The sequence below is a fragment of the Equus quagga genome, chromosome 1 (assembly GCF_021613505.1).
Source record: "Equus quagga isolate Etosha38 chromosome 1, UCLA_HA_Equagga_1.0, whole genome shotgun sequence".
Taxonomy (NCBI): Eukaryota; Metazoa; Chordata; class Mammalia; order Perissodactyla; family Equidae; genus Equus; species Equus quagga.
The window spans coordinates 170006131-170033008 of record NC_060267.1 but is presented as its reverse complement, the minus strand read 5'-3'; the positions used below and the strand labels follow the sequence as shown (position 1 = coordinate 170033008).

Here is a 26878-nt window from a genome sequence, read left to right as displayed (position 1 = left end):
AGAAAGCACACAAAACTCATCTGCAGAGAAAATACCTTTTCTGGAACTAAATTCCAAAAAGTAAGTTTTTATGAGTCTTTGAAAACATTGGCAAGTTATAAACATTATTTACATCCTTTGCTGTTTATAAATACTGTAAAGTAGGAAATTTATAAAGCTGTATACACATCCTCTTTCAAATAAACTTTACATAGGTGTGGATCTTATTCATCATGAGAAAACAAACATCACTATAAAGACTTATCAATTCATCAAAACTAGGATTCTAGTTGCTCACTTACCTCCAAATTTCTTATCTTACACCTGGCTTCTAAATAAAAAATTAGTATCTTCAACCATTCCCACTTAAAAATTCTTGGGTTTAAAGAGGACTCAATTAGATACAGAATTTAAGAAATAGGAATTCTCCATAATGAGTGGTGACAATTTATATAACTCTTGCCTTCTTCAAAATAGTTAAGTCTTAACATCTATAGAAACACTCACCCTGGTCATTGTATCGAGAGAGATCAGCCTGGCTGATGTAGAGGTCATGATCACTATCTAGTTCCCAGAATTTACAATAAATAACATAGAAATGTTCATAGGAGAAGTAATCTGTGATTTGGTTTATATCTTCCTCTTCTTCCAAAAGGGCTAGAGTCTGAAATGGTATAAATAGAAGGATTAATTTATTTTAAAATTATGAAAACCCAGCTTTGGCCATTACACAGTCTAATAGGTTTTTATTTTAAATTGAATTAAAAATTTTGGTTTTGGTACCAAATCAGGAACTTTAATAGTCAAGCCTCATCCTACCTTTAATCAGCTAATCAATCTGCAAGCATTTATGAGCTCTGTAATATGCTTAGCAAAGAGTCAGATGCTCTGCGGGATTTAAAAGCAGGGAAAAGGAAGGACCATCACATGGAGATTGCAGCCCATCAGAGGTCCCCAGACTAGCAAACACAGAACAGTTAGACAACAGGCTTAATTACATGGCCATAAACCGACATTGCTTTTAACTTTTCAAAGTTTTGAAGAGTAGAAATCTATTCTATTATGAAGAGTGGGGATCCACATATACTTTGGTTTTGTAATGAAATCAAGTTTACTGTAAAGGTCACTTATGTGTACCATTCTGATCACAGATGGTGGGCTGGCATAGAAGGCATAGGGGGTGAAGCTGGAGGGCCCTGAACTGGAAGTAAACCTGGGTCTCCCTGACTCACTGTGTGCCCCTGGGGAAAACACCAGAAGCAATGATTTTGAACCTAGAATTCTTATAATCACCCAAATTATCATATAAGTAGGCAGATAAATGAAGACATTTTCAGAAATAAAAGATTCAGAAAGAAAGATAAAAGATTGGGCTGGCCCCGTGGCTGAGTGGTTAAGTTCACACACTCCACTTCCACGGCCCAGGGTTTCACCAGTTCGAATCCTGGGCACGGACATGGCACCACTCATCAGGCCATGCAGAGGTGGCATCCCACATGCCACAACTCGAAGGACCCACAACTACAAATACACAACTATGTACCAGGGGACTTTAGGGAGAAAAAGGAAAAAAAAAATAAAATTAAATTAAAAAAACAAAGATAAAAGAAACCATAAGGAAACTTGGGAAATAGAAAAAACAAAATGAGATGGCAGAAATAAGATCACATATATCTGCAATCACAATAAAGATAAATGAGTTAAATTTCCCTATTGGAAGATTTTCCAATTGAGTATAAAAACCAAACCCAAAAAACAGATCTAGGTATATGTTGTCCATATGAGATAAGTCTAAAATAAAAATTAAAAGCAAGATTAAAAAAGAAAGATGAGGGGCTGGCCCCGTGGCCGAGTGGTTAAGTTCGTGCGCTCCGCTGCAGGTGGCCCAGTGTTTCATTGGTTTGAATCCTGGGAGCGGACATGGCACTGCTCATCAGACCACGCTGAGGCAGCATCCCACATGCCACAACTAGAAGGATCCACAATGAAGAATATACAACTATGTACTGGGGGGCTTTGGGGAGAAAGAGGAAAAAATAAAATCTTTAAAAAAAAAAAAAAAAGAAAGATGAACAAACATGTACTAGCTAAATCTTAACAAAAAGAAAACATGTCAATATTATTAGAAAATAAGATGGAATTCAAGGTGGAAAACATTACAAGGGACAAAGGTGGCTATTTCATAATGTATTACATTGATAAAAAATTTTCTAAAATCTAACTACTGGGAAACCAAAATGCTTTGGCAAATTGAAAACAATGTAAATTATTAAATTATGGTAAATCCACTCAATGGAAGATTCTATGGCCAGTGAAAATTATAAAGTCTACATAGAAACAAAGGAAAACCATGATGGGGTAAGTGAAAAATATGGGTAAAAGACTGTATATGCTAAGAACTATGTAAAATTCTAAAAAACAAATATGTCTATAAATGAGACTAGAAGAATACATACAAAAAATGATGATAGTTTTATTAGGGTGATAAAACATTATTTTTCTTCTGTTTTCCAAACTTGCCCATAATGTGTTGTTTTATAAAATGCTCTTTAACGTGTATAATGCAGAATACTCGAGAGGCAGGGAGCTCACGTTTTCACCTACTGGACTGTCATAAAATGAAAAAGACAGAGACCTTCTGTTGGTGAGTATGTAAGTGTAAGTAAGAACCAGTACAGGCTTTGAGGAGGGTAACTTGGCAGGAGCTATCAAACTGAAAACACACGTATCACCTGATGCAGGATTTTTCCCTCCAGCAGGTTTTTTCTAGAGAAATTCTTACTTATATACAAACAAGAGGAAAGGACAAGGATGTCTGCTGCATCAATCTAATAGGGAAAATATGAAAACGATTTGAACATCATCAATAGGGGAATACATAATTAATTACAGTATAGCCAAGCCATAGATTATGTAGTAGTTAAAAGAATGAGATAGATTTATATGATTGGAAAGGAAAAGAACACCAAGACATACTGTTAAGTGAAAAAAAGACAGTTAACAATAAAAAGTATGGTCTCATATATTTAAAAAAAACCCAAAAAAGCAGCCATAGAAGACAAAACTATATACTCCATGTATACATATATAAGGGAATAAAACCACAGATAACATGGGTTCCCTCTGGGAAAGGGAGTGAAATGACTGGGTGAAGAGACAAATAGTGACTTCTCCTTATTATTCTAGATGTATTCATGTTATTTGAATGTTTTATGAGCTTATCTTCATGTACTAAGAGGAAGGCTGAGGAGAAGGGTAGGGAAGAAAACAAAGGGGAAAATAAACCATGCCGGAGGAAGCAGAACATTGAGTTCTATTTCCAGTTCAGCCACTTACTTGCTGTGCAATCTTATCACAAATTTTATCATCAGTAAACACAAATACGGATTATAATAATGATCCAGAAACTACAAACTCTAATGTGCTTCACGAATGTGAGGGATTATCATAATTCTTAAAGTGTAAGGCCTCTTTTAGGGAGTTATTGCCATCTCAAACCATCCCATATTACCCACTAGGAGCCCAAGCAGGTACCAGGTATTCAATAAATAATTAATGATGACTGTGATGATTACTGTTCATTTTAGAATTAAAAAAAGTTTATATATCTATCACGGTCTGCTTATTTTGCCAACTCTTCATTACTTTGTCTCAGATGAAGATAAGAAAAAATAAAAGAGTAAATAAGGTTGTATTATTAGCCTAAGCTTCCTTTAGTATGATTCATTTAAAATATTTCATTTCCGTTCAAGCATGAACAATTCTACTCTCTTTAGGTAAACACAAGCTTGCAGAATCAGGCAAGAGGATTACCTCGGTGAAAGGCTCCCACTAGTGGTCAATACTTTTGCTCTCATTTGGTAAAATAAATAAAATAATTGAATGCATTCTTTCTTCAAAGGAATTTTTGTACTTTTCTCCAGCACGCGCTGGATAAAGGGTGACTGCTGAAAGGATCAAGTTGAAATTCCTCTATTTCTTTTGCAAGGCCCTTCCCAACCCAGCCCCATCTCACCCCATGGGCCTGATCACTGGTCACTCTCTCCATGGAGCCTTTGGCCACTTAAGACTGTTCTGCAGTTCCTGAATATGACACTTTTATGCTTCTGGGACTTTGCTTATGCTGCTTCCTCCTCTATCTGGAATCCTCTTTTCTTCTAATTTTTTATCTTGGTAAACTGATATCCTCCAAGGTCAAGATCACATGCCAGTCCTTCTGTGAAGCTGCCTCTGCATATTAATTACACATTTCTGTGGAACTTTTCAAGTCAGGTCTGGCTGTCTGTGCGCTTTTCTCTTTTGCTCCACAGTGCATGCCTTGATGCAAAAATCCCTTCTTATTCATCTTTGTTCCCCTCAACACATCCCAGGTATTTGATAAATGCTTAACAATTCAAAGGCGTGACAGTGCTTTCCATACAATAAGCACTCAAATACATGTTAAATGAAGTAAGAATATTATTTAAATTGCTCCTTCTACATGAATTCCAATGAGAGGCATACTTGCAAAAAGTTGCTTTTTCTTATCTCTGTCGAAGTAATTTTTCCACTCCAAGATCTGTTGACTGTGTAGAATATTCTCTGAATAACCTGGTTCCAAAAAGAAAACAAAACCAAATGAAAACATTAAAGATATCTATTACTTTATCAAAGGCCATCTAATATACTCTGAACAAAGCTAAGTTTTGGCTTTTTGATTATGTCGTTTCATGTCTAGTAAAAACGAACACTATATTTTAAAAATCTACATCCATAGTTTGCATCTGCCCCTATAATTCCAAGAAAAATAAAAAAAATATTCTCTGCTCACAAGTCTATATTTCCCAGCTGCCTACATGTCACTTCCTTTGTTTATGTCTCATCTTACACAGTGATGCCTGATTGAAGTACTGTTTCTTGGGCTGGATGTTTTGGGAAGGCAAATGAAGTGGGAAATATATTCTAGGTTGGCTTAACAATTAATGGGTCAGAAGAATGGCCGCCAACATGGTATTATTCAAGTGGGCATTATTCTGGTTATTATAGCCTTATTCATTGGAGACTTGAAGACTTCTAGTCTTCCAGATTTTCTCTGGAAACTCAAATACATCTGGGATAATTTATATCCCAAGTCCTTATTTGGGCATGAACAGAATGATTTGATATTTGTATATACCGTGAAATGATCACCACAATAAGTCTGCTTAACATCCATCACCATGTATTGTTACAAAATTTTTTTCTTGTGATGAGAACTTTCAAGATTTACTTTCTTAGCAACTTTCAAATATGCAATACAGTATTATTAACTACAGCCACCTGCTGCACATTACATCCCCAGGACTGACTTATTCTATAACTGGAAGATTGTACCTTTTGACCACCTTCACCCGTTTTACCCACTCCCAACCCTCCACTCTGGCAACCACCAATCTGTTCTCCACATCTATGAGCTTGGGTTATTTTTTAGATTCCACATATAAGTGAGATCATACAGTATCTGTCTTTCTCTATCTGACTTATTTCACTTAGCATAAAGCCCTCAAGATCTATCCATGTTGTCACAAATGGCAAGATTTCATTCTTCTTTATGGCAGAACAATATCACATTGTATTTATATACCACATTTTCTTTATCCATTTATCCATCGATGAACATTTGGGTTTTTTCCATATCTTGGCTATTGTAAATAATGCTGCAATGAACATGGGGGTGCCTATCACATGGTAGTTCTATTTTTAATTTTTTGAGGCACTTCCATATTGTTTTCCATAGTGGCTGCACCAATTTACATTCCCACCAAAAGTGCAGTGTTCCCTTTACTCCACATCCTCACCAACACTTGTTATTTCTTGTCTTTTTGATAATAGCCTTTCTAACAGGTGTGAGGTGATATCTCATTGTGGTTTTGATTTGCATCTCCCTGATGATTAGTGATGATGAGTATCTTTTCATGTACCTGTTGGCCATGTGTATGTCTTCTTTGGAAAATTGCTTGATAAATTAATGAGGTTTGAAAGCTGTGTAACAGATTTTCATGTTATATTTGTGATAGAGACATATGGGTTGGATTCATAGCTAGTTGAATAACTCTATTCAGAGTTTTGAATAGCAGATGGATGCCAACCCAAGAAAGGTTTCTAATTAGTATTTCACACAAATCAGTAGTGTTGTCTATGATTTACAGATAGATTGCATATAAAATGTGCAGAAAACATAAAACTGGTAAGGGTAATTATATTTAAAACTATTGTGAAAGATCCTACTAGTGTAGTAATAGTTACTCTTGAGGAAAAAGTGAGACTAGAGTGTAGATGTGACCATGATCTGAATGGCTGACTATCAGGTAGAAGAAAAAGCTGACTTGTTCTGTGTTGCACCAGAAGGCAGAACTAAAACTACTGGATAGAAATGTCCTTATACTGAAATGCTTCGATATAAGGATGAGTTTCCTAAAATTAGGCCTATGAAGCAAAGGGTTATGTGAAGTAGTGAGGTTTATTCTCACCACAATTATTTAGGCAGAAGTTAACAGGATTCCTGTATTAGGGGGAAGCTGGGACTAGCTGGTTCTAATTTCTCTACCGGCTCCAATCACTCAGACTCTGACTGAAGTGCTCTAGGGAGAGAATGTGTCTTAGTCAACACAGTATTCTTAACACCAGCTCGGCAGAAGTCCATATAAAAAAGATGGAGGATTTTTAGCATAGAAATAATGTAAATGAAAATAAACACTAATACCATTTATCATAGTTTCATGTTCCCTCTCTCAAGTTAGTCAATTTCAGTACATATTAGTACACCAAATTTTTCTTTGTTGAACACTATTAGATTTTTGCCCCTATTTCTTGATTTTGAATATAAATTTATGTTAAAGTCTGTTTCCCATCCAATTTTATATTTATATACTCCTCAAATATTTTATATTATTTATGGATGTACTTTGTCACAGTTAAAATTATAAAACTTTAGCCTGTATTTATTTTTGCTTATTTTATTCTTTTTTTCTTTTTTCATTCTTTTTGACAGAATTTTAAAAATTTGCAAATTTTGATTGTTAAGCATTTCCTATTTTTAGTCTCTACTAACCTACTTATCTAATACTATACAAAAATGTACCTATATTCCATTTTACCGTAGCCTAAATCTTCTTCAGTGACCCCACTTCATCAGCACATTGATTGGTTTCCACATTACTGATTCAGCATTTTAGCTTATCAAGGTAGGGGCACCATCTAGTGGTGAGAGCATGTAGCTGCTGGTTCTACATTAATTACAGTTGTTTTTTCCTCTTCTTTTGGTCTACAACTTTGAGGTAAAATAAAACATTATTAACAATTTTAAAAATATCAAACAAAACTCAAAGATTAATAAAAGTAAGGACAATTATTTACTACCAGTGAGAGGAATGAAATTTGATAATTTTTCACCAATGGACCTCTAGTCAACTTGATAGACAATTTGAATCATAAGTCAGTTTCCTTTCTTTTTCTTTATCTCTATTGAATTGGAAATCTCTAATTCACAATTATAGATGACCAGGAATGAAGCCACTGTTTGGTGGCTCTGTCAGACAGTTTTTAACAAGTGGATCGAATGCAGACATACACATTACAAAGAGACTTTTCTCATTGTAGGTGACTTGAATGCAGATGAACAGAGTGCTGGAAGCCTGGCTCTTCCACTTGGCAGGAAGTGGTGAATGGATTCCTGATCCACTCTTGTTAATTTGGCTCTGAAAAGTATTTCTTCGTGGTGTTCTGCAGAATTTGGACTTTAAAGGAATCTATCTAATAAAAATGATTTCTTTCTCTGTCAAGAGGAAAAGTTCTCAAGGGGAAAGAGTTAAGCTGTTAGTGATGAACAGTCTCTACCAAGTTTAGTCTTTTTAGGAAGAATACCTTGTCCTCCACAATTAAAGACCTGGCATTTCCGCCTGAAGTGATGGATTCAGGCCAATCAAGACACTGAATAAATCACTAAGACACCATCTGAGCAAGCCACAGAAATATCTTTACTGCTGGCATGAGGTCACAAAGAAATATCTTCAATCTCATCACTTATTTTAAAAACTCATGTGAGCACCTCTTTCCTCGAAAGTCAGCATATGCCAGTTAGGATAAGCAGAGTCTTTTATTCACTGGCAATTTCTTTCCACAGCATGCAAAACTGCAAACTTGAGGGCTGCAATTTGCTGGTATTTCCAGTTTTCATTTTCATTCAATACCAAGGGGCTTATTTCTCGACTGCCAACTCTTCTCTGGAAATAAAGGAGACTATGGAGTGACTTTAGGTGTAATCTCTTATTTGGGTAGTGATGTACTTTTTTGCATAGATGGTGCTCTGTCTTTCCACTCTAAAAAACAGCTGACAAAATAATTAAACAAACAGAGTCTTTTCCTGTAGCATAGGTTTTCAGGTTTTTCTATGATGAACAGAAAATAAAAGTGGCCCAACTTTTCTTCATCATATATATGCCACACATAAGCTAATATTTGAGTCATACTCTGTCAGCAGTTTCTCCCAACTGTAAAGTGAAATATCTGAATATCTAGCATGCAAACAAAATATACTAATTGTTTACACTGTATGCCACTGAGATTATAAAACATTCCATAGGATCATATTATAAATTAATTTTGCTTTTTGTGAGAGATCTGTCATTAATTCTGAGGCTGTTCTGTGCAAGCTTCTTGGAAACAGGGTGATCTTCTCTGTCTGCCATGAGCACAGGAGAGAATGATGCCTCTAATTGGCTCACCTTTATTCCTTTACAGACAAAATATTAACTCCGTACTAGAAAGCTTATTTTGTATTTGTTCTAGAAAACCTCACTGTACTCTGAAATAATGCAAAAGTTTCAATGAATTAATGCCATTATTTGACCAAATTTCATAATAGAAAAAGCACTGGGGAGAACAGATAATTAGTCTAATAAAATTCTGTTTCCAGATATTCCTTGTGATTGTTTTCATTTGCCCTTTTCCTTTTTGGATGGTAATATGGGATTATGACAACAGCAGATACACTTATCTCAGTAGATATAGATTTACATTCTGTATTCTCAATTAATTCTTGTTTACTATTTATATTATGATGCTGTTTTGAGTTGCCCTATTATCATTTCATCACAAGTATTTTACACTTAAATGACTAATTCTGAATAATGGATTCATTTTTGTGAATTGGGGATAAAGCAGTATAATATTTACAAAGTGTAAATTTTAAATATGTAACAATATGCAAATACCATGAAAATATGTCAGCAGATAGTTAATTGTATCCTGTTAACTGACCAATGTAGTTTTTTTTTTTTTTTTTTTTGGTGAGGAAGATTGTCCCTGAGCTAAATTCTGTGCCACTCTTCCTCTATTTTATATGTGGGATACCACCACAGCATGGCTTGATGAGAGGTATGGAGGGTTCATATCTGGGATCTAAACCTGTGAACCCCAGGCTGCTGAAGCGGAGGGCGTGAACTTAACCACTATGCCACTGCGCTGGCCCCCTGGTGCAGCTGTTTTTGTTCAATGATTAACATAATGGAATTTTTTGGAAAATATGAATTATATGTGAACAAACTTGTTTCATGGCTTTTCACTCTGAAATCATAAAACTCCCTGCGGCCACTTACTAGATGACCAAAGACCATCACAGGTCCAGGAATCATACTTCAATAAATACCAAACTAGAAAGTGTAGACAAAGAAAATTTATCTCTATTTTACAATTCTGTTCTTTAACATCTTTTCTAAGAATAAATTCCAAAAGAAAGTTCCTCTACGGGAGAAAGCATTTTCTAAATTGGTAGGAGGTTGAACTAGACAATCTCTAACATCTTTTCCAACTCTTAAGATTCTAAATTATACTACTAATATGCCCTGAGGTTACAGAATAGTCAATAATCAGAACCCAATTCCCTTTGTGATTGAAGCTAGACTTAACATGTAGAATTCTTCCTTTTTTCTTTTTTTTATTGAGGTCACATTCATTTATAATATTATATAAATTTCAAGTGTTCGTCTTTACATTTTGACTTCTGTATAGACTGCATCGTGTTCACCACCAAAAGTCTAGTTGCCATCCATCACCATATACACGTGCCCTTTTACCCTTTTCACCTCTCCCTGCTCCCTTCCCCTCCGGTAACCACCAATCTGTTCTCCATATCTATGTGTTTGTTGGCTTATCTTCCATATATAAGTAAAGCCATGCAGTAATTGTCTTTCTCTGTCTGACTTATTTCACTTAGCGTAATACCCTCAAAGTCCATCATTGTTGTTGCAAATGGCATGATTTTGTCTTTTTTAATGGCTAAGTAGTATTCCATTGGGTGTGTATATACATATACACCACATCTTCTTTATCCATTCATCCATTGATGAGCACTTAGGTTGCTTGTGTAGAATTCTTAAGCATGAATAATTTCACTTATTCACTCGATAAATATTTACTATGTATCTACTATGTGCCAGGCACCATTCTAAGGATTGGAGATACAGCAGTGAAAAATACCAAGTCCCTGCTGTCATGGAATTTATATTATAGAGAAGGAGATGGACAATAAACAAAAAATTTAAATATCAGATGATGCAACAGTGAAGAAGAAAAATAAAGCAGAACAAAGGAATAGAGAGTATGGGGGAGAGGACAGAAGGAGAAGGGTGAAGGCGGCAGTGGGTGATCAAGGAAGGCGTCACTAACAAGGAACATCTGAGCGCATATCTGGGCGAAGTGAAGGAGTAAGTCACGTGGACATCTGTGCGAAGAGCCTTGCAGGCAGAGGAAAGAATAAGAACAAAGTACCTGAGGCAGAAGTGGGTTTGGTCCGTCCAGGAACAGTGAGGAGGCCAGGGTGGCCGAAGAAGAGTGAGCAAGGGGTGGGGTGGCAGGAAATAAGATCAGAAAGCAGCGGCTAGGAGGGTGTGGGTGGATTATGGAGAGTCTTGGCAATGACTTTGGCTTTTACTCTGAGTGAGATAGGAAACCACTGGCTGGTTTGAGCAGAAGAAGGACATGATCTGGCTTACATTTTCAAAGGGTGACTCTGCCTTGTGAAGACTAGACTGTAGGGCAATGAGGGTGTAAGCAGGGAGACCAATTAGAAGTAATCCAAGTGAGAAGTGAGGGTGACTAGGACAGGATGATTGTAGTGGAGGTAATTTAGTATAGTGTTGTGATTAACAGGCAAAAATAACTTATGAGATAGTCTTAGATGACAGTGACACCTTCTGGCTCAAATAAAGTCTTACAAATGACAGAAGAGAACCAACAGAAAAGCAAAGAATGAAGTTCCTCCAGGAGAAAAAGAATGGTAGTAGTACATTGCAACTCAACAGAACCCAACAAATCCAAGGCCCTAAGAATGAGAGTGTTTTCCTTAGAGGAGACTGCCCCATTTAGTGGGGGATCTGAGCCAAAGACAAGGGCCGTCTCACTTGAGTGTGGCTGTCCATGCGAGGTGTGCCTTGGGGCTCATCTTTGGAATTCCTCCAGTGATAATCTGGAGCTAGGGCAGAGAATGCCTAACATGGCTGCAGTGTGCACTGCAGGCCTGTGTGCTCTTACTGCTAATTCAAGCCCTGCCTGTGACTGATCAAATGAAGCTGTGCATGAGAAACAGGGAATGAGAATGCCTCACAAAATGGGAGTGTGTGATTATGTTATTTTAAATTCTTACATGATTTATTTTCTCATCACAGGCAAGCTATTTCTCATTATCATTTCCAGTTCTAACTTTGAGGTTACTACAGACACATTTCTGGGAAAAGCTCTTGAAAATTCTTTTCAGTATAATGCTGAAGATCAACTGGGTATCAATATCAATGACATAGCAAAAGGTATACCTCATAAGACCAGACAGAATGAGTCTATTACTTTAATTTTGTATACAAGAGACCTCTTAAGCATTGGGTACATCTAAGAAGGAAAACAGATTTAAATAATTAATTCAATTTTACTGCACCTTCCTTCCACTACAGTAATCATTATAGCCCATGTTACCTTTTACATAAAGATATTAAAGCCTAGATAGTAGATAGTGATAAAAAGGAGACTTATGGACTTATATTAAGACAAAAGGAGATTCAGCCTACCGTGGTAATGTAGCGAGAGTGGAATTCTGGAGCATCTTTCAGGAACGTGAGGCCAGGATGTGTATCCACCACATCCTGAAAAAGAACAAAACCAAAACTAAATTAACGTACAAAAAACCCCCAAAAAACAAAACACCAAAACGCTTACAGAATTTTTTCCCACCTATAGAGTAAGTCACCAGTTGAACTAACTTGCTATTTTAGAATACTGAACAATGCACTGAAATTTAATCAATACTTTATTAAATTCAAATGTTATCAAAAGTATACTTATGTGTGCTTTTCAATATGCATAGTATACTTTGATAAAAAGTTAAGATGTTAATTTAGCTATATTTGGTGATTTGTGAATCAAATGTCTTAGAGGTACATACTGTAATTCTAACACATCAAGGCATGTGAGGGAAACTCATGCCACAGATCTTGGTAGGGGTTGCTAAGTGAAATTTACACAGAAAAGATAATAGACACAAGCCAACCAGAATGATTCTTTCTTCTCCTCCTAGAGACACGGGAAATTTTAGAAAAAAAAAATAGCCATGTAGCCAGGTAGTTTGAAATCTACGTTAAGTTGTGTGAGCCAGCTAATGTCCATCAAAATAATTGTGTGGACAAATCTGTTTCTAATTTAAGATTTTAATTATTTTCAAATCCGATATCTTGTTCTTATGGAAGACTATTAGAATATTAAAACCTTGAAATACTGTTTTTATTTTCTAATTAGATTTTTAAAGCACCTTTGAATGATCCTAGAGAACCTATTAGAGATAATTACCGTCAACTTAATAACCAGAGGCAACAGCAATGCCAACGTAATCTATTAATTGGCTAGTCATCAATGGACAGACATCAATTATACCTCTCTTCTTTGTTTTCTCAGAGCAGTTAGCTATATATACCTACCACCACAGTCTAAAATCCATGGACCTTTACTATTGCTTTAACTTTTTATTTGAAAATAATTTTAGGCTTAGAAAAAAGTCACAAAAATATTACAGAGAGATTTCCTATGCCATTCTCCCAGCTTCCCATAAGGGTAACAACTTGCAAACCATAGTACAATTATCAAAACTGGGAAATAAACATTGGTACAATACTAAACTATAGACCTTATTCAAATTTTACCAGTTTTTTCCCTAACGTCTTTTTCTGTTCCAGGATCCTGCACTGCATTTAGTTCTTGTGTTTCACTGGTCTCTCCCAATCTGTGACAGTTCCTCAGTCTTTCCTCGTATTTCATGATTTTGATACTTTTTTATTTTTTAAAGATTTTATTTTTTCCTTTTTCTCCCCAAAGCCCCTCCGGTACATAGTTGTATATTCTTCGTTGTGAGTCCTTTTAGTTGTGGCATGTGGGATGCTGCCTCAGCGTGGTTTGATGAGCTGTGCCATGTCCGTGCCCAGGATTCGAACCAATGAAACACTGGGCCGCCTGCAGTGGAGCGCGCGAACTTAACCACTCGGCCACGGGGCCAGCCCCTCATGATTTTGATACTTTTAATGAGCTCTGGTCAGTTACTCTGTAGAATGTCTCTCAATGTGGTTTTGTCTGATGTTTTCCCATGATTAAAATTACACACTTTCAGCAGGTATACCACAGAAGTGATGTTGTGTGCTTTCAGTCATACAATGAGTATGTGATGTCAGTGTACGTCTTATATATTGTGGTGTTAACTTTAAATAGATGTGGCTGACGTGGTGTCTTGCTGGGCTTGCTAACATAAAGTTATTATTTTCCTTTAATAATTGATAAATATTGTGGGGGAGATGCTTTGAGACTCTGCCAATATCCTGTTTCTCTGCAAATTGTGCCTACTGATTTTAACAGCTATTGGTGGAACTTGACTGAGGCATTTATACCGTGGTGTTTACCTAACAGTGGTTTTGTATTTCCTCATTCCTTCTACACTTATTAACTGGAATTCTTCTGTAAGGAAGAGCTGTCTCTTCTCTCCCATGTATTTATTTGTTCAATTTACGTCAATGTAGACTCATGGGTATTTATTTTATTCTATGGGTTATAATCCAATACTATCATTATTTTTTTTGCCCAAATTGATCTAGCTAGCTTTGGCCATTGGAAACTATCAGGTTGGCTCCTGTGTCCTCTTGACATGCCCCATCCTTCTGTGAACACTTGCGCATTTTCTGGTATCAAAAGATGGTCCAGGATCATCTTCTATTTTCCTTGCTCCAGTCCTGGAATCAACCTTTTCTCTAAGTAGCTCTTGTTCCTTTCACTGGAGAATGGTATTTAGAAGCCAAATCTGGGTGCTACCACTAGGGTGTCATTGCTACTGAGTCCTCTTTGAAGGCAGGGCTAGGAATATATGTATGTATACTAATCCATGCATACACACATACTTTTTTTTTCATATTTATCTCTATATATTAAAAACTATGTAATCATACAGATAATTCTGATTCCAATCCAATACCACAATTCTAACCTTCCCCTTTCCTTTGTAACTTTAACAGAATTGCTAACCCATATCCCATTGAGAAACAAATTTACTAACTACAGTACAGTATTTGTGTACAGCTCCTTTTCTCTTTAGAGTATCCAGTTAAAATACTGTTTCCCAAGGTTTCTTAGGTTATCTCTATCTTTTCCTTCCTTTATCCTCTTTAATGTGATTATGTTATTCATTTGTAATACAGTTCAGTTCATTTGTTACTGTTTATATTCTATTTGGGTTTCTTTCCCACAGGTCCTTGCTGATTTTTTAAAAAAATTTTTTATTGAGTTAATGATAGGTTACAATCTTGTGAAATTTCAGTTGTACATTATTGTCTCCCAGTCGTGTTGTAGGTGCAACCCTTCACCCTTTGTGCCCACCCCCCACCCCATCTTTCCCCTGGTAGCCACTAACCTGTTCTCTTTGTCCACATGTTTAAATTCCTCATATGGGTGGAGTCATACAGAGATTGCCCTTCTCTATCTGGCTTATTTTACTTAACATAATTCCCTCAAGGTCCATCCATGTTGTTGCAAATGGGACGATTTTCTTCTTTTTTTATGGCTGAGTAGTATTCCATTGTATATATATACCACATCTTTTTTATCCAATCATCTGTTGATGGGCACTTAGGTTGCTTCCACGTCTTGGCTATTGTAAATAATGCTGCAATGAACACTGGGGTGCATGGGACTTTTGGAATTTCTGACTTCAAGCTCTTTGGATGGATACCCAGTAGTGGAATAGCTGGGTCGTATGGTAGTTCTATTTTTAATTTTTGAGGAATCTCCATACTGTTTTCCATAGTGGCTGCACCAGTTTGCATTCCCACCAGCAGTGTATGAGGGTTCGTTTTTCTCCACAACCTCTCCAACATTTGTTACTATTTGTTTTAGTTATTTTTGTCATTCTAATGGGTGTAAGGTGATATCTTAGTGTAGTTTTGATTTGCATTTCCCTCATGCACAGCGAGGATGAACATCTTTTCATGTGCCTATTGGCCATCAGTATATCTTCTTTGGAGAAATGTCTGTTCATGTCTCCTGCCCATTTTTTGATCGGGTTGTTTAATTTTTTGTTGATGAGTTGTGTGAGTTCTTTATATATTATGGATATTAAGCCTTTGTTGGATGTATTACTTGCAAATATTTTTTCCCAGTTAGTGGGTTGTTTTCCTTGTTGATTTTAATTCATTATTTCTTGGACGGAGAGTATGTGAAACATTACTATGGTTCTGAGTCAAAGCTAAGGTAGAAGTGACATCTTAACAATATTGAGTTTTCCTACCCATAAAGAAGACATATCTCTCCATTTATATAAATGTTCTTTAATTTCTCTCAGCAATGTTTTGCTGTTTTCAGTGTACGGGTTTTGCACATCTTTTGTCAGATTTATCTCTAAGAATTTAATATTTTTGGGTAGTATTATAAATGGCATTTAAAAAATTTCAATTTCCAGTTGTCTGCTGCTTAGTATATACAAAGAAAATTGATTATGCATCCATAACCTTGCTAAATTTACTTACTACATACACCTTTAACAGTATCCCACAAATTTTGAAAGTTGTGTTTTCATTTTCATTCAGTTCAAATAATTCCTAATTTTCCTTTTGATTTGTTCTCTGACCCATGGGTTACTTAGAAGTGTTATTTAGTTATCAGATATTTGGGAATTTTTCACATATCTGTTATTATTTCTAACTGAATTCCATTATGGTCAGAGAACACACTTTATGAGCTGAATATTTAAAATTTATTGAGGTTTGCTCTATGATCTAGAATATAGTCTATCTTGGTAACTATTTTGTGTACATGTTAAAGGAATGTGTATTCTGCTGTTGTGGCATAAAATGTAATAACAACAACAACAACAAACAAACACATAGATACAGAGATTAGACTGGTGGTTACCAGAGGGGAAAGGGGGAGGAGGGTGGTTGAAAGGGGAGCTAGGGAATATGTGTATGGTAATGGATGGTTCATTAGTTTCTGGGTGGTGAACATGATGTAGTCTACACAGAAATCAAAATATAATGATGTACATCTGAAATTTATATAGTATTATAAACCAATGTTACCTCAATTAAAAAAAAAGACTATTTTCAAGCTAAAAAGCTAATAAATAGCAGAGCTAGGACTCAAACCCAGAAAACAAAACAAAACAAAACTAAGATTTAATAATTTACATAATTAACTTTCTGATTACACTTACAGGATATAATTTATCATCTGAAATAAAATTAAAATATTTTTTTCTAAAATTTTTTTTACTACTTAATATAGCATCATTCCATTTTCAAAAAACATTAAAACAATAATTTAAAAAACCAAAAGAAGTCAATTTGGTCAGGTTAGTTGATAGTGGTGTTCATGTGTTCTATATCCTTATTTATCTTCTCTCTACTTGTTCTATTCTTTGAGAGCAGCACATGGAAATCTACAACTCTGGATTTATCCTTGCAGTTTTATCAGATTTTGCTTCATGCATTTTAAAAAACTGTTACTGGGTGCATAAATATTTAGAATTGTTATTCCTCTTGATGAACTGATCCCCTTGTCATTCCCAAGCAATGTTACTTGCTCTAAAAACTACTTTGTCTGATATTAATATAGCCACCCAGCTTTCCTTTTTGTGACCAAAAAAAACCACGTAACAAAATTTATCCTCCCAACAACTTCCAAGTGTACAGTACAATACTGTCAACCACTTGCACATTGTTGTGAAACGGATCCCCAGATCCCCTCTCCCTAATCCTGCATGACTGAAACTCTACACCCACCAAACCACCACCCCCTATTCCAGCCTTCCCCCAGACCCTGGCAACCACCATTCTTCTGCCTATCTCTATGAGTTTGACTACTTTACATACATCATATAAACGGAATCACGCATTATTTGTCTTTTTGTGACTGGCTTATTTTATTTAGCATAATATCCTCAAGGTTAATCCATGTTGTTGCATGTGACAGCATTTCTCTTTTTCTTTTATAGGCTGCATAATATTCCATTGTATGTATATATCACATTTTCTTTATGAATTTAATCTGTTGATGGACATTTAGGTTGCTTCCACCTCTTGGCTATTGTCCATAATGCTGCAATGAACATGGGAATGCAATTATCTCTTTGAGACTCTGTTTTCAATTCTTTTGGAAATTTAGCCAGAAGTGGAGTTGCTCGATCATATGGTAGTTCTATTTTTAATTTTTTGAGGAACCTCCATACTATTTTCCATAGTGGCTGTATCATTTTACACTCCCACCAACAGTGTGCAAGTGTTCCAATTTTTCCACATCCTCACCAATACTTTTTTTTTTTTCCATAAAGCCATCCTAATGGGTGTGAGGTGATCTCTCACTGTGGTCTTGATTTGCATTCCCCTGCCTATTTAGTGATAGTGACCATCTTTTCATATGCTTGTTAGACATTTTATCTCCTTTGGAGAAATGTCCATTCAAGTCCTTTGCTCATTTTAAAATCAGGTTATTTGTTTGTTGTTGTTATTTTTTATTTTATTTATTACAGTAACACTGCTTTGTAACATTATATAAATTTTGGGTGGACATCATTATATTTCAATTTCTGTGTAGACTACATCATGTTCACCACCCAAAGGCTAATTATAATCCATCACCATACACATGTGCCTAATCACCTCTTTCACCCTCCTCCTTGACTCCTTCCCCTCTGGTAACCACCCTTCCAAACTCTGTCTCTGTGTGTTTGTTGTTGTTTTTGTCTTTTACTTATGAGTGAGATCATACGGATCTGATTTTCTCCCTCTGACTTCTTTCACTTAGCATAATACCCTCGAGGTCCATCCACATTGTCACAAGTGGCAAGATTTCATCCTTTTTTATAGCTGAGTAGCATTCCATTATGTATACATACTATATCTTCTTTATCCATTTGTCCCTTGATGAGCATCTAGGTTGTTTCCAAGTCTTGGCTATTGTGAATAATGCTGCAATGAACATAGGGGTGCATATATTTTTACACGTTCGTGTTTTCATGTTTTTTGGATAAATACCTAGCAGTGGAATAGTGGATCATATGGTACTTCTATTCTTATTTTTTTGAGGACTCTCTGTACTGTTTCCCATAGTGGCTGCACCAGTTTGCACTCCCACCAGCACTGTACGAGAGTTCTCTTCTCTCAACATCCTCTCCAACACTTGATATTTCTTGTCTTGTTAATTATAGCCATTCTCACAGGCGTGAGGTGATATCTCACTGTAGTTTTGACTTGCATTTCCCTAATAATTAGTGATGTTGAACATCTTTTCATGTGCCTGTTGGCTATCTGTCTATCTTCTTTGGAAAAATGTCTGTTCAGATCTTTTGTCCATTTTTTAATTGGGTTGTTTTTTTGTTGTTGTTGAGATGTATGAGTTCTTTATATATTTTGGATATTAACCCTTTATCTGATGTATGGTTTGCAAATATCTTCTCCCAATTGTTAGGCTGCCTTTTCATTTTGTTGATGGTTTCTTTTGCTGTGCAGAAGTTTTTTTAATTTGATATAGTTCCATTTGTTTATTTTTTCGATTGTTTCCCTTGCCAGGTCAGACATGGGACTCGAAAATATGCTGCTGAGACTGATGTTGCAGAGTGTACTGCCTATGTTTTCACCTAGAAGTTTCATGGTCTCAGGTCTTACATTCAAGTCTTTAATCCATTTTGAGTTAATTTTTGTGTATGGTGTAAGACAATGGTCTACTTTCATTATTTTGCATGTGGCTGTCCATTTTCCAAACAGCATTTATTGAAGAGACTTTCCTTTCTCCATTGTATGTTCTTGGCTCCCTTGTCAAAAATTAGCTGTCCATAGATGCATGGGTTTATTTCTGGGTTCTCGAATTTGTTGCATTGATCTGTGTGTCTGTTTTTGTGCCAGTACCATGCTGAGGATTACTGTAGCTTTGTAGTATATTTTGAAATCAGGGAGTGCGATACCTCCAGCTTTGTTCTTTGTTCTCGGGATTCCTTTGACTATTCAGGGTCTTTTGTTCTACCATATAAATTTTAGGATTCTTTGTTCTATTTCTGTGAAAAACGCCACTGGAACTTTGATAGGGATTGCACTGAATCTGTAGATTGCTTTAGGGAGTATGGACATTTTAACCATGTTAATTCTTCCAATCCAAGAGCATGGAATATCTTTCCATTTCTTTGTGTCTTCAACTTCTTTCAACAATGTTTTACAGTTTTCAGTGTACATGTCTTTTACTGCTTTGGTTAAATTTTTTCCTAGGTACTTTTTTCCTTTTTGTTGCAATTGTAAATGGGATTATATTCTTAATTTCTCTTTCTGCTACTTGGTTGTTAGTATATAGAAACACAACTAAGTTTTGTGTGTTGATTTTACATCCTGCTACTTTATTCATTTATTATTTCTAAATTTTTTTTCATGGATTCTTTAGGGTCTTCTATATATAAAATCATGTCATCTGCTGAAGTATGACTTCTAGTTCTTATATTGGTTATTTTTGTAAACTGCAAATAATATATTTAAACATTTAATTCTCACTCTATTCATCTTGGCTTAATTTCCCTTTACATAGGATGATGATAATAGCATCCCTACTCTTATTTTCTCTTCTTCTCCCTCTTTTTGCCCCTTCACATTTTGTTGGTAATATTTTGACTTTTACATTGTATAGTTTATCCATAGGATGATTTCAGATGTTATACACTAAAATATTTTACAATATTTTGACTATATAAATACTATTGAATGCTAGGGTAACCAGTATACAAGGAATGCACTTCATTTCTTATTGGTCTAACGTAATGTCCCTTGGGTCATTCAAAGGAGAATGTTCCAGGCACTGAGGTTAAATGGACTTTCTTTTCCTACTCTCCATTATTTATATCATGCCATATTTCAATCTGCTTCATCTTTAGATCATGACTCTCTTACATAGTTTTTAAATTTTTCTTGGAGTTTCTAATTGCTTTTCTTTAATTTGTTGATACAGAATGCTGTGCCTTCATCATACTCTCCAGTTTCCCTGTTCTTAAATGTAACAAGTATTACATGGAATCACTCCTGCCCTCCATACTCCCCTTTATGGAGAACTCCTTCCCAGAGAAATCCCACAACCTTCTCTATTCTGGACTGGCTGCTCTTCAGTTGCCATCCTGAGACTTCCCTTCACTGCTTTTCTGGATTGAATCCAGTTTCTTGGATCTTGTGCATTCCTCTTTCTTGGTTTACTTAATTTACTGCAGCATATATTCAAGTAATAACTCTCTAAGAAAATAGGAGATAAACTTCCTGAGTTTTTAAATGTCTTTATTCTAACCTCATATCCAATTGATAGCTTGGCAGGATATAGAAATCTGAGTTCAAATCCATTTCCTCAGTCTGCCAATGAGAATCTAATACCACCCCAATTCTTCTTCCTATAAAGGTGACCTGGTTTTTCTCTCTGGAAGCTTTTAGTATCTTCTCCTCATCAGTGTTGTTCTAAAATTTCAAGAGGACATGCCTATGTGTATGTCCTTTTTTTATTCATTGTGCTTGGCACTCAGTGGCTCCTTTCAACCAAAGACTTGCATTCTGTATCATTTCTTTGATTCTGTAGAAAGTGACTCGAGAGAGCATGAGAGGCTGGGGTGGGAGGATCATGTTTTGTTTTTGATCAGATGTTGGGTACACAAGCATGTTATGTTTCTCCCAAAGAGGGAAACAGGAATCCCAAGGAATCCCACTGGATTCCTCCTCTGCTCTTTGAACTCACCATATCACTCCAGTGTCTCCAGTTCTCTCCATCTTGTATTATTTCTTTGATGATTTCCTTCTCTCCGTTTTTTCCCTTCTTTCTTTCCCAGACTCCAGTTAGTCAGATTCAAGTTGAAATTCTTGAATTGGTCCTCTATGTCTCTTGTGTGTCTGTCTTTCTCTCTCCCCTGTGTGTGTGCACATTTGTGAATGCATGCATTGGAGATATCCTTAACTTTAGTTTCCAGGCCTTATGTTGAAATTTTTAATTTTGGTACTTACATTTTGAAATTCCAATAGCTCTTTCTTGCATTGGCATTCTGTTTTCATAACATTCTGTTCTTGTTTTATATAATCTATCATAATATAGTAATTATTTTTTAAAAAGACTTTATTTTTAGAACAGTTTTACATAAAAATTGAGAAGATAGGACAGAGAGTTCCTATATACCCTGCACCCAGTTTCCCTTTATTAACATCTTTCATTAGCATTTGTTATAATTAATAAACCAATATTGGGGGCTGGCCCCATGGCCGAATGATTAGGTTTGTGCGCTCCACTTTGGCGGCCCAGGGTTTCACCGGTTTGGATCCTGGGTGCGGACATGGCACTGCTCATCAAGCCATGCTGAGGCGGCGTCCCACATGCCACAACTGGAAGGACCCACAAGTGAAAAATATACAGCTATGTACTAGGGGGCTTTGGGGAGAAAAAGGAAAAATAAAAAATCTTAAAAAAAAACAAAACCCAATTATTATTACATTATTATTACTATTATTAAAGGCCAAACTTTATTCACATTTCCTTAGGTCTGTCTTCTATTCCAGGATCTCATATTACATTCAGTTGTCAAGCCTCCTTAGGCTCCAAAAGGCTGTGACAGTTTCTTTCTCAGATTTTCCTTGCTTTTGATGACCGTGACAATTTTGAAGAGTACTGGCCAGACACAATCTAGGATGTTCCTCTGTTGGAACTTGTCTTAACATGCTTTATTGGTTATTTTGTTAGGTGGTAAGTAAACGCTAGGCTGCACTTTACATTTTGGAACCAGGTAAGGAGTCAACCAGTCAATTGTTCTGTATGTCAACTTCCAATGAATCCCTACTTCGAATACTTCTCATCAGATCTGCTGACCCTGCGTTTACAGCCTCTCTGGGATCCTAATGAGCAGAGTAGCCCACTTCTCTGCTGCAGCTCATACAAAGCCCCTCCTTCTGGACTGTGATTTCCTTAGCCTGCTTCTGCTTTCTATCTTCAAGAAATACTGAAATCTCCTGTGCATTGATTTTTTTCTCCCCTGTTCCTCTCTACCATTCCATTCACTTTCATGGGTTTCTTCCTTTTAAATTTCTTTTCTTTTTTTTTTTTTTGGAGGAAGATTAGCCTTGAGCTAACTACTGCCAATCCTCTTCTTCTTGTTGAGGAAGACTGGCCCTAGCTAACATCCATGCCCATCTTCCTCTACTTTATATGTGGGATGCCTACCACAGCATGGCTTTTTTTTGCCAAGCAGTGCCATGTCCGCACCCAGGATCCGAACTGGTGAACCCGGGGCCGCTGAGAAGCAGAACGTGCAAACTTAACTGCTGCGCCACCGGACTGGCCCCTTAAATTTCTATATTTTGTGGTTGGCCCAGTGGCATAGTGGTTAAGTTCATGCGCTCTGCTCTGGTGGCCTAGGGGTTTGCAGGTTCAGATGCCAGGCATGGACCTGCACACCACTCATCAAGCCATGCTGTGGTGGCATCCTACATACAAAAAAAGAGGAAGACTGGCACAGACGTTAGCTCAGGGACCATACTGCTCACGCAAAAAGAGGAAGATTGGCAACAGATGTTTGCTCAGGGCCAACCTTCCTCACCCCTCCAAAAAAAAAAATAGATTTCTATATTTTAACTTCAGAGGATTTTGGGAAAGAATGGGAGGAGAATGTATCCATTCAGTGTGTCATCTTTTACCAGAAGACTCCACAAGTCCAATTCTTAAATAAAAATAAAATGTCTATATTATATTTAAGGGAAGGAAGTATAAATGTCCACTAACTCATAATTATAGTTTTGTGGTTGTTTGTAATTCTCTTGGTACAGACTTAATTTATATTCCTGTCAAAGCTTTTATTAAAATTTCTGATAAAACTTAGTCAGGGTAGGGTCCCCATAGGAAAAAGAATTCATCCATATGAACCTTTCATGAAGAGATGTGTAGAGTTGAGGACAGGTTAAAGGATCAAACAAGAGAATGGTGAGGAACCAGGGACAAGCAACAGAACGATACTGTTAGATCCCTGGCACTGAAGGGACAAGGGGAGGAATAATGGGAGTTCAGCAGGCACTAGAACTGTGGAGAAGGGGCTGTCCAGCAGAAGCTGTATTGTAGAGAGACATAGTTCCTGTGATGAAGCAGACAGTGGGGAAGAAACGCCAACTTCTCCTCTGCCCTCCCATCTCTTGGCAGTGCTATCCATTGGCCAGACCCAACCAGAAGCTAGTCAGCAAAGGGGGCCCAAAAGATGCAGTTTCTATCAGTCTGAGCAGGGCTAAGAACGGATCGAGGGGTAAGGGTGAGGGGTGGATAGAGAGCTGGTATTAAATTGTAATGTTTTACTAGCAATGCAGTTCAAACACTGAATATTTGCAATTTCACAAAACATAAACAGAAATATCTAATGCTGGATCTTATTATGTATAATGGTCTTGATTAAGTGTAAAAACCTATTAAGAATCTTTATTCTCATGAGTATTTTTTTAAGGGGAACAAAAACTTGTAGCCAATGAGTCTAAGGATAATCAAGGCCATCATGCAAATTAAGACAAGCTCAAAGACCTTGAATGTAAAATAAATCAAACCCAAACTTCGTATTCTGAACATGGAAAATTGCTACTACAATTAAAAATCTGTCCTATGGTGTCAGCAGTCAGGATAGTGGTTACCCAAGGGTGGCAGTGACTGGGAAGGAACACAAGAGGCTTTGGGGGTACTGGTAATGTTTTTTTCTTGATCTGGGTGCTAGTTACACAGATGTGCTCACATTGTGAAAATTCACTGATGGGTGCACTTGTGATTTGTGTGTTTTTGTGTGTATATTTCACTAAAAATTTAAAAAAAAATGATGACAGCCATGCATACAACTTAAAAAAAACCCAACTAAGTCAATGTATTTTTCTGTTCTTCTTTAGACATTCTCACTAACAGTTAACAAAGATTTATTGGAACAACTAAAACGATGTGCATTCAACAAAAATGAAAGGCAGACTTTAGCTTCAAGGAATCTATGATCTGCTTAGGAAGACCAAATATTTAGACATGAAATTAAGAATATTAACATGCAATATATCAGGCTATGAAGAATGCCACAGTGAACACAGATCCACTATTGGTATGTAACAGATTCTCATCGGAAGGCCTCGGTACAAACACTCCCCAAGTGGGCTCTTTGTGGTGGAGATCTCTTTCTCTTTAACCTTAACAGAGGTCACCCTGGCCAACTAGACCAAACGCCTGGTTTCAGAAGGTGCTTCAGTGATTGCTGTGGGTGGGCAAGGGGGAGCCTGAGTGGCCCCGTTCTTCTCTTTTATACTTTAGGTTCCGTGTTTTCATCTAACAAAAGAATTTTTGTTGCTAAAACAAACTTGAAAACTACTCTTCTAGAAATCTGACCTCTAGATTTGTGTATGTCAATTGACATACTTATAGTTTAAAAATTTTTAAAAAGCTCTGAAACTCTGAAAATAAAGCCCACTTTTAAAAGGAAGTGAAAATTACCTGAAGTAGAGGGATAAAATCCTCCTGTTCTAGACAGCTGCAGCTGGGCTTTGCTAGAAGGCAGATAAACTTAGAGGCATCATCATGATGGTTATTCAGCAACCTGTAAAAGAAATGACTGCTTAGGAAGACTGGCTACTGTGAACAACGACCACAACATCAATAGTTGGTAATTTCAGTCTGATCTGAAGGCCATTTACATCAAGAATCAAGTGCTCTCTTTTCAATGATTAAAAAAAGAGAATTTTCCCATGTTCTTGATTTTGTTAAATGGACACCTTCATAAAAGCTCAATAACAAGACGGTATATTGCTTTTGTAGAATGCTTCTGGGGCTGAGAACACAGAGTCAACTGAACTAATGCAAGTAAAAATACACTCAGCTTTACCATCAGACACTGGAACCAGAACTCCAAAGTTAGCCACCAGCCAGGAGGGAAACACATCAGATGGACTACTGTGCACCACACAAGACATAAAGTTCTGTTTGCCCAGCTTAGCAGACATATTCAGGGCCAATCTGATAGGGGCTTTTGAAATGAGACTTTGAAGGACCAGGCTTAAAAGAAAATGAAGGCACTATTAAGTCTCCGGGCGCCAAGAACTCCTCATATCCAACTAATAGCTGGACGTTTTCATTTGGATTCTATACTCTTGACAGCAAAGTCAAAATATCAAAAACCAAAGTTAAAATCTTCCTCTCCAAACCAGTCCTTTTCATGGATGTCTATTTTTGTTAATAGTGGTACCATCTTGAGTTAACTGGGCTTGAATTTTGAAGTTGTTTTAAACTTATTTCTCTCCCTTATTCCCCACATCCAATTAGTCTCCAAATTTTCTTGCTTTCCTTCCTTAATCATTTATTGAATGCTAACTGTGTGCCAAGTACTGTGTCTGGCCTTGAAGACACTTTGGATATAAAGAAAAGAGGATGTAGTTTTGTGCACTGTAAGGAGCTTATAGTCTAGTGAGAGAGCTACACTAGTAAAATTATACTCCTGCGTGACAGGAGCCATGACAGAAATGTAATAAGAACAGGGTGTCATGGAAGGACACAGGAGGGCCAGTGAGATTCCCTCAAAAGGAGAAGTAGGGAAGAAGGATGCTGTGGGTCAAGAGGGTCACAGGTACAAATGCCTGCATGAGACAGTATGGGAGATCTGGGCAACTACAAGTGTTCAGGTGGCCAGAGAAGGGGCATGTGCATGTGGGATCAGATCCTGGGGGCCATTTGAGTTCGGTTGAGAAGCGTGGACTTTAATCTCCTCAATAGAAGAATTTTAACTTGGACAGTGACATGACCAGAGGTGTTTTTCAGAAATATCAAGCAAAAATCCAACCAAGGGCCTGAGCATGGATACTGGCAGTGGGAAACAGTAAAAAGGCGCAAATTTGGTTGAAATGAAAGGATGTGGCAGTTGCTAGGTGTGGAGGACTGAAAGGGGGAAGTCCATGACAACTCCCAGGTTTCTAGCTTGGATAGCTAGGTGCTTGGAACACAGGATGGGAATACTGGAGTCCTGAGCAATATTTCCTCAAGTTGTTTCAGACAACCATTCCTTCCTTTCTATTTCCATTGTACCATCAAGGCCAAGGTCTTATTACTTCATGCTGAGATTGCTAGAAGGGAAGAGGGCCCTAACAGGCTTCAGTGTTCATCCAACCTTATATCACAGACAATTCATCATTCTAAAACATTCTTTGATTATATGTTACCCTTTTCCAAAAATATTCACTAGCTCTCTACCACTTATATGAGTAAGTCTAAACACCGAAGCTGGGCATTTAAGGCCCTCTGTAATTAGGCTGGAGCCTGACTACTTACCTATCTCACTACTTTGCTAAATGAAACTTCCACTCCAGGCAGCAGGCTGAGT

The 26878-nt window shown here is 36.8% G+C and overlaps 1 protein-coding gene across 1 annotated transcript in view; it reads right to left on the bottom strand.

The window, feature by feature from the left end:
* The window catches only part of PPP2R3A (protein phosphatase 2 regulatory subunit B''alpha), a 157873-nt gene that overhangs the window by 56295 nt on the left and 74700 nt on the right, over positions 1-26878 (bottom strand). Inside the window, exons 6-9 of the mRNA XM_046662397.1 lie at positions 25003-25105; positions 12054-12128; positions 4483-4569; positions 487-643 (exon numbers count right to left, since the gene is read on the bottom strand). Coding sequence (XP_046518353.1) covers positions 487-643; positions 4483-4569; positions 12054-12128; positions 25003-25105 — 422 coding nt within the window. The remainder of the gene's footprint in view (positions 1-486; positions 644-4482; positions 4570-12053; positions 12129-25002; positions 25106-26878) is intronic.